We start from the raw sequence: 11,937 nt of genomic DNA, 5'->3' as shown, positions 1-11,937 counted from the left end.
GGGGCTCTGGGCTGGGGCCGAGGGGTTCAGAGGAGGGAGGGAGGGAGGGGCTCTGGGCTGGGACCGAGGGGTTCAGAGGGAGGGAAGGAGGGAGGGGGCTCTGGGCTGGGGCCGAGGGGTTCAGAGGGAGGGAGGGAGGGAAGCAGGAGGGGGCTCTGGGCTTGGGCCGAGGGGTTCAGAGGAGGGAGGGAGGGAAGCAGGGAGGGGGCTCTGGGCTGGGGCGGAGGGGTTCAGAGGGAGGGGGCTCTGGGCTGGGGCCGAGGGGTTCAGAGGGAGGGAGGGAGGGAAGCAGGGAGGGGGCTCTGGGCTGGGGCCGAGGGGTTCAGAGGGAGGGAAGGAGGGGGATCTGGGCTGGGACCGAGGGGTTCAGAGGGAGGTAGGGGGGATCAGGGCTGCGGCAGGGGGTTGGGGCGCAGGAAGGGTTCTGGGGTGCAGGCTCTGGGTGGCGCTTACCTCAAGCAGCTCCAAGAAGCAGCGGCAAGTCCCCCCTCCGGCTTCTCCGTGGAGGTGGGGCAAATCCCCCCCCCGGCTGGAGCGCCGGAGCAGGGCAGCCCCCCCCCCACTCCCCGGCTGGAGCTCGAGGGCCGGATTAAAACATCTGGCGGGCCAGGTGCGGCCCCTGGGTGGTGGTTTGCCCGGCCCTGGGGTGGAGGCCGGGTGTGAGCAGCAGGGGAGCGGTGGCTCTCACCGTGACTCTCCCCAGGCTGAGGGGGACGTGGCGGGTACGCTGGGGGAGGGCCCAGCCGGGACCCCCTTTGCACTGGCGGATAAAGAGGATAAAGAACAAAGGGGACCCCTTCCCCGGCCCCACCTGGGATATTGTCCCCGGACGCCTGGGTCCAGCACAGGTCGGGGCTGTAATGGGGCAACATGTCCAAACAAACACACGCACTCTGGGGAAATTAAGTTTAGGATCCGGCTTTATTTAGTGCCTTGACTTCTGGAAATACATCGTCTTAAATCAGGGAGTGCCGGGTGTCAGGGCTCCTGGCTTCTGTCCCTGGCTCTGGGAAGGGAGTGGTGTGTAGTGGTTAGAGCGGGGCGCGGGTTGGGAGCCAGGACTCCTGGGTTCTCTCCCCAGCTCTGGGAGGGGAGTGGTGTGTTGTGGTTTGCGGGGGGGGGGGGGGCTTGGAGCCAGGACTCCTGGGTTCTCTCCCCGGCTCTGGGAGGGGAGTGGTGTGTAGTGGTTAGAGCGGGGGGGGGGGTTGGGAGCCAGGACTCCTGGGTTCTGTCCCCACGCTGGACTCTCGGGGGCTGCTGTGGAATACAAGAAGACTCAGCGCTGTAACACAGCACATCACAGTCTGTGCAGAGACACACCAGCCCCCTCCTCCCACTCTGGCTGCAGTGGGCTTTGGGTTGGGTCCTGACTCCCTGGATCTTTGCAAACGCGGTTCAGCATCATTATCCTTTGGACACAGATGGGGAAACGGAGGCACAGGTGGGTTGGAGGGAGAGGAGAGAGACCCACGGACCATGAGGGCATCATCCAGCTGCTGGGTGGATCCCCCTGGGGTGGGGGTGGTACAGGGGGGTGTCAGGAGAGGAATTTCACCGCCAGGAGCCCAGCCAGACTGGGCAAGATGCTCCCCAGGCCGAGGGGGCCCAGCAGCCGCTGAGCGCCGCTGGGCGTGTAACACTCAGTCTGGGTTATTTTGTAGGTGAACACTCCTGAATCCAGAATCTCTCCCTTCTCGAGGGCGCAGGCGTGCGGGGTGGCGCAGCCTTTGGCTGCAAAGGGTATCGTGATGTCATCTGCGCCGAGAAAGAGACACTGATCAGACACGGGGCATCTGCTGAGCCAACATAACCCCCCCAACCCACACACCTGCAGCCTGGAACTCCCCAGCCATGCATCTTTAGCGCCGAGTGGCACCAAGATGCCAACGGTAATTAGTAGGCTTCAGAGTCAACACCTTGTTGAGACAGAAAGGGCATGCGTCACCCCCTGGGGGCTGTGGGTTTCGGCCTGCCTGGAGACTCTCTGCTGTTTGCGGGATTCTCTTGGGTCTGGTGGGGGGAAGGCAAGTTCTTAACTCCCATTAGCTAATGCCCGGTGACACAGCAGTGACGGAGGCAGTGGGCCTGGCTGAGTTGCTCTGAATGGAGAGTCAAGAACTGGTCGCTGTGACGCTGGCAGACCAGGTGCCAGCTCATGTCAGAGCCCCAGGCCATTTTACTCGTGTGTTAGTGATGGGTGGGTGGTAGGACGGGGTATTTGGTATTGGAACGTCATGCAAACGAGTGGGGGCTTCACGCGCGTTGGTTGCACGGATCTGCCTCCTGCTTTGATGTCCTAGCAAACGTTCACACCCTGTAACCAACAGAGCCGGGGTCATTCCAAAGCACGTGGCCCCTGCGTGTGAGGATGGGCAGTTAAGGACTCAAAGCGGGTTCCTCGCTCTCCGCCGTCGAAGGGGGAGCCCACGCGGGCGGGGACCCTGGCGGCTTGTTCTCTGGGAGCGGGAGCTGGACGTTTGGCTTCAGGAACAGATCCTGCGTCTCTGGCCGGCTTGGCGTCCAGCGGGGCGGCAAGAGGGAGATTCCCCAGGGTTATTCTGGGCAGCCCCTGGCAGGTTGCGGGGGTTGCAGTTGTACCTGCTATAACCTCTCCAGAGCTCTCACCTCCTTTGACTAGTGAATAAGCCTCTCGGGGGGTTACTACGGCGTTACCTGCCAGCGCTGCCTTTGGTGTGAGATCTAAAGCACCAGCTGAGCTGGGGGGAGGGACGGGGAGCAACCTGCTGGGGGGTGATTTTTGGTGTAAGTGACCATTGGTCATAAGTGCAGTTCGGTTGGGTGGCAGGAGAGAACTGGGGTGTCTCAGGGGACGGGCTGGGACTCCGTGGGGAGACCGTGTCAGCGAGCCAGGAAATGGGGCCCGATTTGAAGACCCGGCGGCGCTCCGGGGCTGCGGCAGCACTTCGGCGGCGGGGGGTCTGCTCCAGGGGTCTTTGGTGACATTTCGGCTACGGAGGGTCCGCTCTGGGTCTTCCGCGGCACCGAAGGACCCCCCGCTGCCGAAATGCCACCGAAGCCCCGGAGCAGACCCCCCCACCGCCGAAATGCCACCGAAGCCCCGGAGCAGACCCCCCCACCGCCGAAATGCCACCGAAGCCCCGGAGCGGACCCCCCCGCCGCCGAAATGCCACCGACGCCCCGGAGCGGACCCCCGCCGCCAAAATGCAGCCGAAGCCCCAGAGCGGACCCCTGCCACCGAAATGCCGCAGAAGCCCCGGAGCGGACCCCCCACACACTGCCGAAATGCCGCCAAAGCCCCCTGGAGAGGACCCCTCCGCCGCCGAAATGCCACCGAAGCCCCCCAGAGCGGACCCCCCTGCCGCCGAAATGCTGCTGAAGCCCCGGAGCGCCACCAGGTAAGTAAAAAAGTAAAAAAAAAAAAAAAAAAAATGAAAAAGGCGTCTAAGACGCGGGGCCCGATGCCGGGGAATCGGGCGAATCGGCCTAAGCCGGCCCTGCCAGGAAATCTCGCTCGATGAAATCTAATGGGAGAACACGCCGTGCTCGGGGGGTCTGCCCCGAGACAGGCACCCACGGTCCTGTCCAGGCAGCGTGACCGCCGCCCAGCCGGGGAACTGGCCCGGGCAGAACCGGGCATTAATTTGTAACGCCTGGCGAGGGGAGAGACGGCCTCCACGCGCCAGCAGCCGGGGTCCCGGGGCGGGTCACGGCCGTGCGAGCTCAGCTGCCCAGCGCTGGGGAGCAGCTGGCCGCACGCCGCACGGTGGGCGTCTCTTGTTCTGTCCTCGGCGGTTGCTACTCCAGGCTCATGGGAGGCCAGCGGGAAGCCGGGCCCCGGGGACTGCGGGACAGCTGGGGCCGGCTAGCGGAGCTGGCGACGAGCTTGAGCCTCGGCCGCACTGTAGAAGCGGATTTTGTGGGGTTGTGGGCCAGGGCAGGTGGGAGCAAGTGTGGGGGGGCTCAGCCCCCCTTCTGCCTGCGGTGCCACTCCCGTTCTGCCCCTTCCCCTGCGGCCCTGCCCCGGTTCCACCCACCCCATTGCAGCCCCTGTTTGCTCCCCCCTCCCCATGGCCCCAAGACCGGAGAAGATCTGCCCCCCTGCCAGCGCACCTCAGGCTGCGGCAGGGAGCGAGAGCTCCTCCAGTCCTCGGGCCAGGGACCAGGCTTGGGGTGCGGGGGTGCCCATTTTCCAGGGCTGAGGCCGCTGGGCACAGGCCCTGATGGCCTATTGGCTAATCCGCCCCTGCTGCACTGTGGGTAGAGGCGCGGGCTCCCCCGGCTGAGCTGGCCTGGCAGGGCAGGGCAGGTACAGGCAGGGGGCAGGGGGCTCTGTGTGTGGACGGAGCGGGATTTGGGTTTAAACATGAGTCAGAGCCGTGCCCACAGGGAGAGGGGGAAGCCGGCTGGCTTTGGACAGGGGACCGTGTCCCCGAACTCGCTTGCAAAGGGCGTTGGCCCCATAGGGACCGTGGGGCTGAGTCTGGCACAGAGCTGGGCCGGGGGTGTAGCCAGTTACAGCGGGCACTGCCGGGGGGCTGCGGGGGCCTGGCACACTGGGGATCCCGGCCCCGGGCCTCCCTTTGTCCTAGTGCCGATGGGCCCGGAGAGCCGGGGCCGGAAGGATCCGGGACACGCGCTCACCTTCCGAGATCTGCCCGCTGATGGAAATGCACTGGCTGGCGCGGCCCTCGCACTGCAGGGTCTCCTCGCTGGAACAGTTGCTCCGGCCCGGGGCAAAGCAGATCGGGCACCGGCCTCCCGTGTAGACGGAGTTGATGATCGGCCCTGCAAGGCCCCCAGAGAGCGGGTCGGTGGGGGTTGACAGGGCTGGGCTGGGGACAGATTCCTTCTCTACCTTGTTACCACTTATTTCTAGCACAGCAATAACTGAGATCAGGGACCCCCTTGTGCCAAGAGCTGCACAGAGCCCCCTCCCCGCCGGCTCGAGATCAGGGTCCCCCATCAGGGGCTGTACGCCCCCTGCCCCAGAGCAGGGGCCCTGACTGCACTGGGCACTGCAGACATCCCCCCCAGCCTGCTACTGGGGGCCCCCCATTGTGCCGGCACTGCACCTCTCCCCCCCTGGAGATCAGGATCCCTCCCATGGCACCAGGTGCTACACGGGACTCCCCTCTTCTCCAGGAAAGAACCCTTGTGACACTCAGTCGGTGCCTGGGCCGCTGGGACCAAGCAGGGAGGGATGCAGAGACGTACAGACAGGAGGGAATGCCGTATTGCAGCCGTTCGTAGAGCAGTTCTGGGACTGAATCTTCACATACACCCCGTTCCCGAAGAAGAGGGAGATGTTCCTGGGGCTGGCGGAGGATACACAGGAGAAGGAATAGCCTCTATTTTCCACAGATCCTGGTTAGAAGCAAAACAGTTACAAAAATTATTTACAGATGAAGCCAGCGCCCCGAGGGCGGGCGATTCCTGGGAGCCGCCTCACCCCTTTTCCTGGCGTCCCAGGCCAGCAGGGCCCATCCCAGCGCCTAGTCTGACCTGCCGCATAGCCCGGGCCGGAGAATTCCCCCCTCCACGGGGCCCGATCACGCGTGTTTGATGAAAGCATCTTCCAGGAGGGCAGCCGGCCTGGCCTGGGAGATGCCGAGGGACGGCGCATCCACCACGTCCCTGGGGAGCTTCCTCAGCACGTCTAGCTAAATACTTATCTGGCGCCCATCACCATGGTCTCTGAACCCCTCGTCATCTTTCATGTATTGTCCTCACAGCCACCCTGTGTGGCGGGGCTGGGCTGTCACCCCCGTTGAACACATGGGGGAAACTGAGGCACAGATCCTCTTTGAAGCTCTGGGCCTAAGTGGCGTGTCCCAGGTAACGCAGGGCGGCTGGCAGAGAGGGGACTGGAGCCCAGGTGTGCTAAGCCCTCGATGCGCCCGCCCCGCCCCGCCCGCCGCCAGCAAACGGTCGGCGCCACCCACCTTTGACCAGCGTGTTTGCTTCCCAGATACTGAGGCAGGAGCTCTGACCGGCAGGGCAGGACTGTGCCTGAGCAGGGCAACTACTCACAGAATTTTCCCTGCACTGCTTGCAGGACTGAGGATCTGGGGAAAAAACAATCAGTGTTTCCATTTTAATTTCTGGGGCCGTCGTCCCCCCTTTCCCGTCTGGTCCCCGCAGGCCTAGGGCTCGCGGCGGTGGCCTGGGCTGGTTTGATCTCACCCCCCCTGGCTGGCCGGCACGCCCAGGCCGTGCGGTACCCACCCCGGCTACGCCCACGAGGTGAAAAGTCGCAGCGTTGATGTGTGCGGTGCGGGCTGGTCACCCGAGGACACGCCGGGCTCCCGGGGCAGGATCACGTGGCCACTGGGTGCATTGCCACTTTTAGGGCTTGTCACCACTGACAAGTTACTGCGCTGAAAGTTTTTCACTCAGGGGTGTGAAAAATCGCAACAAGTTTCAATGCGGTAAAGTGCCGGTGGAGACAGGCTCCCGGCACTCGGAGCTACGCCCCTCAGTGGCTCTCTCCCACGCTCTGATAGCACCCCGAGGAGCAGTGCCTGGAGCCACTGCCTGGGATCGGTGCCGGCAGCAGCAGGGGGCACCGGCCGGTATCTGCAGCAGGTTGGGGTGCAGAGGGATGCGACAAAGTGGGAATTTAGCCGCTATTTCTACCATGCCGCGGCGTGCCTCGGTTTCCCTCCGTGCTTCGCAAGGCTGTGCAGGGCATGGAGAGGGCAGGAGACTTGCGGTATTTGGGCCACTCAGCTGTCTGGGGCGGGAGGAACGGGTTGCTCCGGGCCGGCTGGCACCAACCTTTGGCAAGGGTGGATCGGGAGACACAGTGGGACCCGATTGGCCAGGACAGTGCGACGAGACCGGAGATCCCCTCCCCCAGCTCCCAGCAGGAGAAGGCCTGGAGCTTGGGAAGAAAGGGGGAGGGGGCTGGGACGTGAGCTGCCCCCTGCAGAGACCCCAGTGCCAGGGAAAAGGGGGCAAAGTCCGAGGGCACCGGGCTGGCACGGGTGGTCTGAGCCCTGCCTGGACCTTTGCCGCTCTGTGCCAGGCTAAGGATGCTCAGCCTGGGCGGCTGATAACGCGTCACATTGCTCGGCAGAGGCTGCTGGGGGGCGCTGCAGACTCACCCTGGGACAGGGCCAGCCTCCCCTGGGCTGGATTCGCTGCAGGGAGACAGGGATCGCTGGTGGCAAAGGCCCAGTCAGGCCACGAGCCGGCCCCGGTGGACCTGTGGGTCCGTGGAGCCCGGGGCACTAAAGGGGCCCCTCTCGGGGGATCGGTGCCAGGCTGGGCGCAGCCCAGAACCCGTGACAAGGGCCCAGTTCCTCAAAGCCAAACTCCAGGGCGCATTAGGCGCCCAAAACCATTGGGCAATGGGGGCCGAGAGCTGGGACTGACTGGTTTGGGGGCTGGCTGGGCTCGGGGCGAGTGGTGTGTGTTATATGGGGGAGGGTTCCCCTTTCTGTTTGTTCTTTTCTGTACCAGCCAAGCGAGGAGCCGCCCCCCCACCCAGCAACCCCAGCGGCTCCGTTCCTTCCCCGGTCGTTGGGTCTCTCCCCTCCTCGGCTGAAACTAATTTAGGAAATTACCTGAATTTGCATTTCTGGGCCCAAAATGGTTGCCTGGTTCTAGCAGGAATGGGGGTGGGGGGCAGAGACGGGGTGACACCCTCCCACCCCTCCACTGAAAGCTGCTTTGTCCTTTGCCCAGCAGTGACGTGTTAACCTGCCCCCTTCCCCCCCACCTCTGTTACCCGCTCCTGGCGCAGTCCAGAATCACTCCCTCGCCCCGCCCCCCACACCCCCTGCCCCTCCCTGAGTCAACCCAGGGCTCCTTAAAACAGTTCCTGCCTCCCCTGACCAGCTCCCCCCTCTCTGGGCTGCCCCCCATTAGCCCCAGTGACCCCTGCTCCCTCGGAGTCCCCCTCCCCGCCCCTTGTCCATGGGCACAACCCCACTGAGTGTGCATGGAAACTGGGGAAAGCCTGATTTCTCCATCCAGGCTTCCCCCCACATGCACATCCATCCATCGTCCTACGTGCCCACCCTTCCCCCCATAAACCCATCCATCCATAATTCCATCTATCTCTCCACCCCCCTTGACACCCATCCATCCTCCTACACACCCTTCCATCCATCTATCCATCCATCCATCCCCCTACACATCCATCCATCCGTCCTCCTACACATCCTTCCATCCATCTATCCATCCATCCATCCCCCTACACATCCATCCATCCGTCCTCCTACACATCCTTCCATCCATCTATCCATCCATCCATCCCCCTACACATCCATCCATCCGTCCTCCTACACACCCTTCCATCCATCTATCCATCCATCCATCCCACTACACACCCATCCATCTGTCCCCCTACACATCCATCCCTCCATCCATCTGTTGTCCTACGTGCCCGTTCTTCCCCCAATAAACCCATCAGTCCATAATTCCATCTACCTCTACATCTGTCCCTTACACACCCCTCCATCTATCCATCCCTTGTCCATCCCTCCATCCATCCCCCTGTATGACTATCCATCCATCCATCCCTCCCTCCCTCAACACATGCCCCATCCGTCCATCTCCCTGCACTCCCATCCAGCCATCCCCACACTCCCTTCTATCCCCACACATGCTCCGCCGTCTCCCCTCTTCCCAGAGCGGCTGTCCCCCTGGGATGGCCCCTGTGTCTCGGGGACACGCGGGCACCACGGCTCCCCCGGAAGCCAGGCACGTACTTGCTGTTGTCTGGGCATCAGCCGCAGCCAGGAGCGCGGCGAGCAGGCAGAGGACGCGTGGGGCTGGCATGGCGCGTGGGTCTCCGATGCCGCCAGCTCCCCTGCCAGGAGGTTTTATGCACAGAGCCGGGAGTGCTGCCGGGACGTGGGAAATCACCGGACAGGATCCAGGAAACAGGGAATGAAAATACCTCATGTGGCTTCCCATCACCGGGCACCTCCCAGTCTTTAACGCCTCCATCCCCACCATCTCCCAGGGCAGTGACGGGCAAAGTACAAAGTCGAGCTCAAACCTGGGGCCTCTGCAGGCCCCTGCGCTCCGGGGAATGGGGGTGGGGTTATTTGCGTGCAGGGGCTGAATTGCTGTGGGGTGGGGAAGTCAGAGGGGAACAGCTGGGTAAACAGAGGCAGGGCTGAGTAGGTGGCATGAGGCACCAGGTGAAAGATGACGCCTTTATGTGGGTTTTACAGCTAGCACAATAGTGATGGGTAAAAGTCCAGGTGTCATATATGCATATATGGCTGGGGTTTTTATGATACATCCCTGCCTGGGTATGGGTCAGAATCACAGCTTTCCTTTAAAAAAAAAAGGAGGAATTTTCTAGCCTTTGTGGTTGGGGAGAAAAGTGAAAAAATGTGTGTGACTTACGCTTGCCTGAGTCTGCTGAGAGCCTGAGCTCATTGCTGTGGAGAGAGGAGCTGCTTTGTTCATCTCAATGGGCTGTTAAGTCTGAGAGCTGTGGGTCTGGAGGCCCCACCAGCAGAGGGCTCTGGATGGTCAGATGGGGTGCATGGGAAGGATGGGCAGGAGAGGGATGCATGTGGGGATGGATGGAGAGACAGACGGCAGGGCCCCGTCTTGCCAGGCACGGCCCAGATACACAGCCCCTGCCCCCAAAGGCTCACGGTGTGAGGTGACAATGGATGGGAGGGGAAACTGAGGCATGAGGGGGGAACGTGATTTCCCCAAGCAGAGTCCAGAATGGAATCCAGAAGCCCTGACACTGTGCTCCGAGCCAGCAGCCAGCATGGACGTCTGGGCATCTCTAGCCTCTCTCACCGCTGGCCAACCTCTGCTTTATTCCCCAGGCCCATTAACGGCCTGTTCCAGATGTGCTGCAGCAGCTGGTGGGGGCTCAGGGGCCTCTGCAGGAGAACTCTGGTTTTGGGGAAGCCAATATAACGTTCTTGCTCCAGCCAACGAGGGCACGAGGAGCTTGGGGGAGGGGGTTGTTCCAGAAGGATTGTGTCTCCCTTGGGTTTGCCCAAGCCAGTTGCAGACCCTTGTCCCTGGGAGTGTCTCTGGAGGACAGGAGAGGGGCTGGGGTTAGGCCCCCGTCATGGCCGGCTGGTGAGGGGTACCTGGCTGACAGAGAGGGGTGGGGCTGTCGCTCCAGTTGGGCGGCTTGTCTGCCTCGGTTTCCCCCTCTGGAGAACGGGGAGAGGGAGCTCCCAGAGATCCGGTTAGACTGGAAGCCGTTTGAGGCAGTGGCTGCCTCTCAGCACCCGGCACAACGGGGGCCCCGAGCTTGGGGAGCGGAGTGGGAGTGAGGCTGGGGGCTAGGCCGGGGGGAGGGCAGGGACTGGGAGCGAGGACACCTGGGTTCCATTGGAATCCTTCGCAAACTCAGATAAATGCCCTGAACCCGAGGGCTTTGCTACAGGCCTCCTAGACCCGGGGGTGACGGGCTCCCTGGGGTGCAACCTGGGACTGGGTTTTACTGCTCAACTCTCGGGTTTCTCGCACATGTGATGCTGTGACAAGCTGCCAACCCCTCCAGGTCCTGCACTCACACAGCCGTCCACGGGCAGGGCCACTCCCAGCCGAGCTACACGAATGCTTCTCCCAGCCACTCACGAGTCAACAATGGCGAGGCTGCAGCCAGGTCCCCCCCAGCTCCCCAGCCTAGGACCCCCGGGCTGGACCGTCCTGCCCCGGGCAGACCCTGAGCAGTGTCAGGGTGCGAGCCAGGCCGCCACGTCTCCAAGGGAAAGGCAACGTGCACCAGCACATTGAGCAGATTCCCCAGGCACCTCCCGCAAAGCCACCGTTTAGGTAAAATATCAGAACAATTGATTAACTGCAGACAGAGCCGTGTTCAGCGGCTGTAGGCAGCGAGCGAGCAGATCCAAGCTGGTCACAGAAGAACTAAAAGGAAAATCGCAGCCTGAGTTCCAGAAACCAGCCGGGGTTTGAATCAGGCCGTGTCACCCTGACGGGATCGTTCCTTGATACACCGGCTGGGATTCTCCTTTCCAGCCCAGGCTCCCTCCCCTGTTCAGTCTTTGTTCTCCAGCCGTGTGCCCAGGGGTTGGGTTGTGGGGGGAGGGGGGACAGGGGAGAACGTCCCCCCCACATTACAGGTTCCTCCAGCTGGCTGGAAAGAGCTTTTGCTGTGAGCTGAGTCAAGCAGCCCCACCCCCGTCTCCGTGCTCCCCCTGAGGCGTCTCCATCGGATCCAGTTCCTGGGTCGTCCTTGGGAGTGTGGATCCCTCAGCGCCGTCTGGCTGCTCCACTGTTTCCCCCGAAAGGCTGGTTGTGGGTGTTCCCAGCCTCGCCCCACGTTTCAGTAACACACACGCAGCAAAGCTCCATAGCGCCCCATGCAATGGCAGCGCATCCAATCCAACGGGATATTCATGTTCAACGGATCCAGACTTGTACAATGCTCCCTCCCAAGGCAGACTGGGTACAAGACACATCATGATCCTGTCACCATAATCTAACTCCCCGGGCAGCGATGAGCTGCCAAAATCGTAACAACCGGTTCCCTCTTCACCCCTCGAGGGGGTCATGGGCCAGCCCCCGGGACTCCTGCCCCATCCAACCCCCCGCGTTCCTTGATGCCCCCCCACCCCAGGGACACCTGCCCCATCCACTCCCCTTCCCTGTACCCTGACTGCCCCTCGCCACCCCATCCAACCCTCTTCTCATTCCTGATGGACCCCCGGGACCCCTGCCCCATCCAACCACCCCTTCTCTGTCCCCTGACTGCCCCTGGAAGCCCTGCCCCTGACTGCCCCCCACCGCCCCATCCAACCCCTGGTCCTTCCTGACTGCCCCCCCAGGATCCTTTCCCCCATTCAATCCCCCTGTTCCCTGCCCTCTGATTGCCCCAAACCCTATCCACCGCCCCCACCCCCGAACTCCCCTGCCCTCTCTCCAACACCCCCTCACCGCGCTGCCTGGACGTGGCTGGCGGCGCTACAGTCCGGCTGCGGATGGAGCCGAGAGCCC

General features: G+C 62.9%; 1 protein-coding gene across 1 annotated transcript; it reads right to left on the bottom strand.

The window, feature by feature from the left end:
* Positions 1 to 1,445: 1,445 nt before the first annotated feature.
* LOC120390752 (phospholipase A2 inhibitor and Ly6/PLAUR domain-containing protein-like) lies at positions 1,446 to 8,769 on the bottom strand. Its single transcript, XM_039513606.1, has 5 exons — positions 8,700 to 8,769; positions 5,925 to 6,047; positions 5,197 to 5,346; positions 4,624 to 4,767; positions 1,446 to 1,755 (listed from the first exon to the last, which is right to left on the bottom strand). Exons 1-5 carry the CDS (start codon positions 8,767 to 8,769, stop codon positions 1,538 to 1,540), a joined length of 705 nt encoding a protein of 234 aa, XP_039369540.1. The 3' UTR covers positions 1,446 to 1,537.
* Positions 8,770 to 11,937: the final 3,168 nt, after the last annotated feature.

This window comes from Mauremys reevesii, linkage group 24 (assembly GCF_016161935.1).
Source record: "Mauremys reevesii isolate NIE-2019 linkage group 24, ASM1616193v1, whole genome shotgun sequence".
Lineage (NCBI taxonomy): Eukaryota > Metazoa > Chordata > Testudines > Geoemydidae > Mauremys > Mauremys reevesii.
This window is presented reverse-complemented; position numbering and strand designations above follow the sequence as displayed.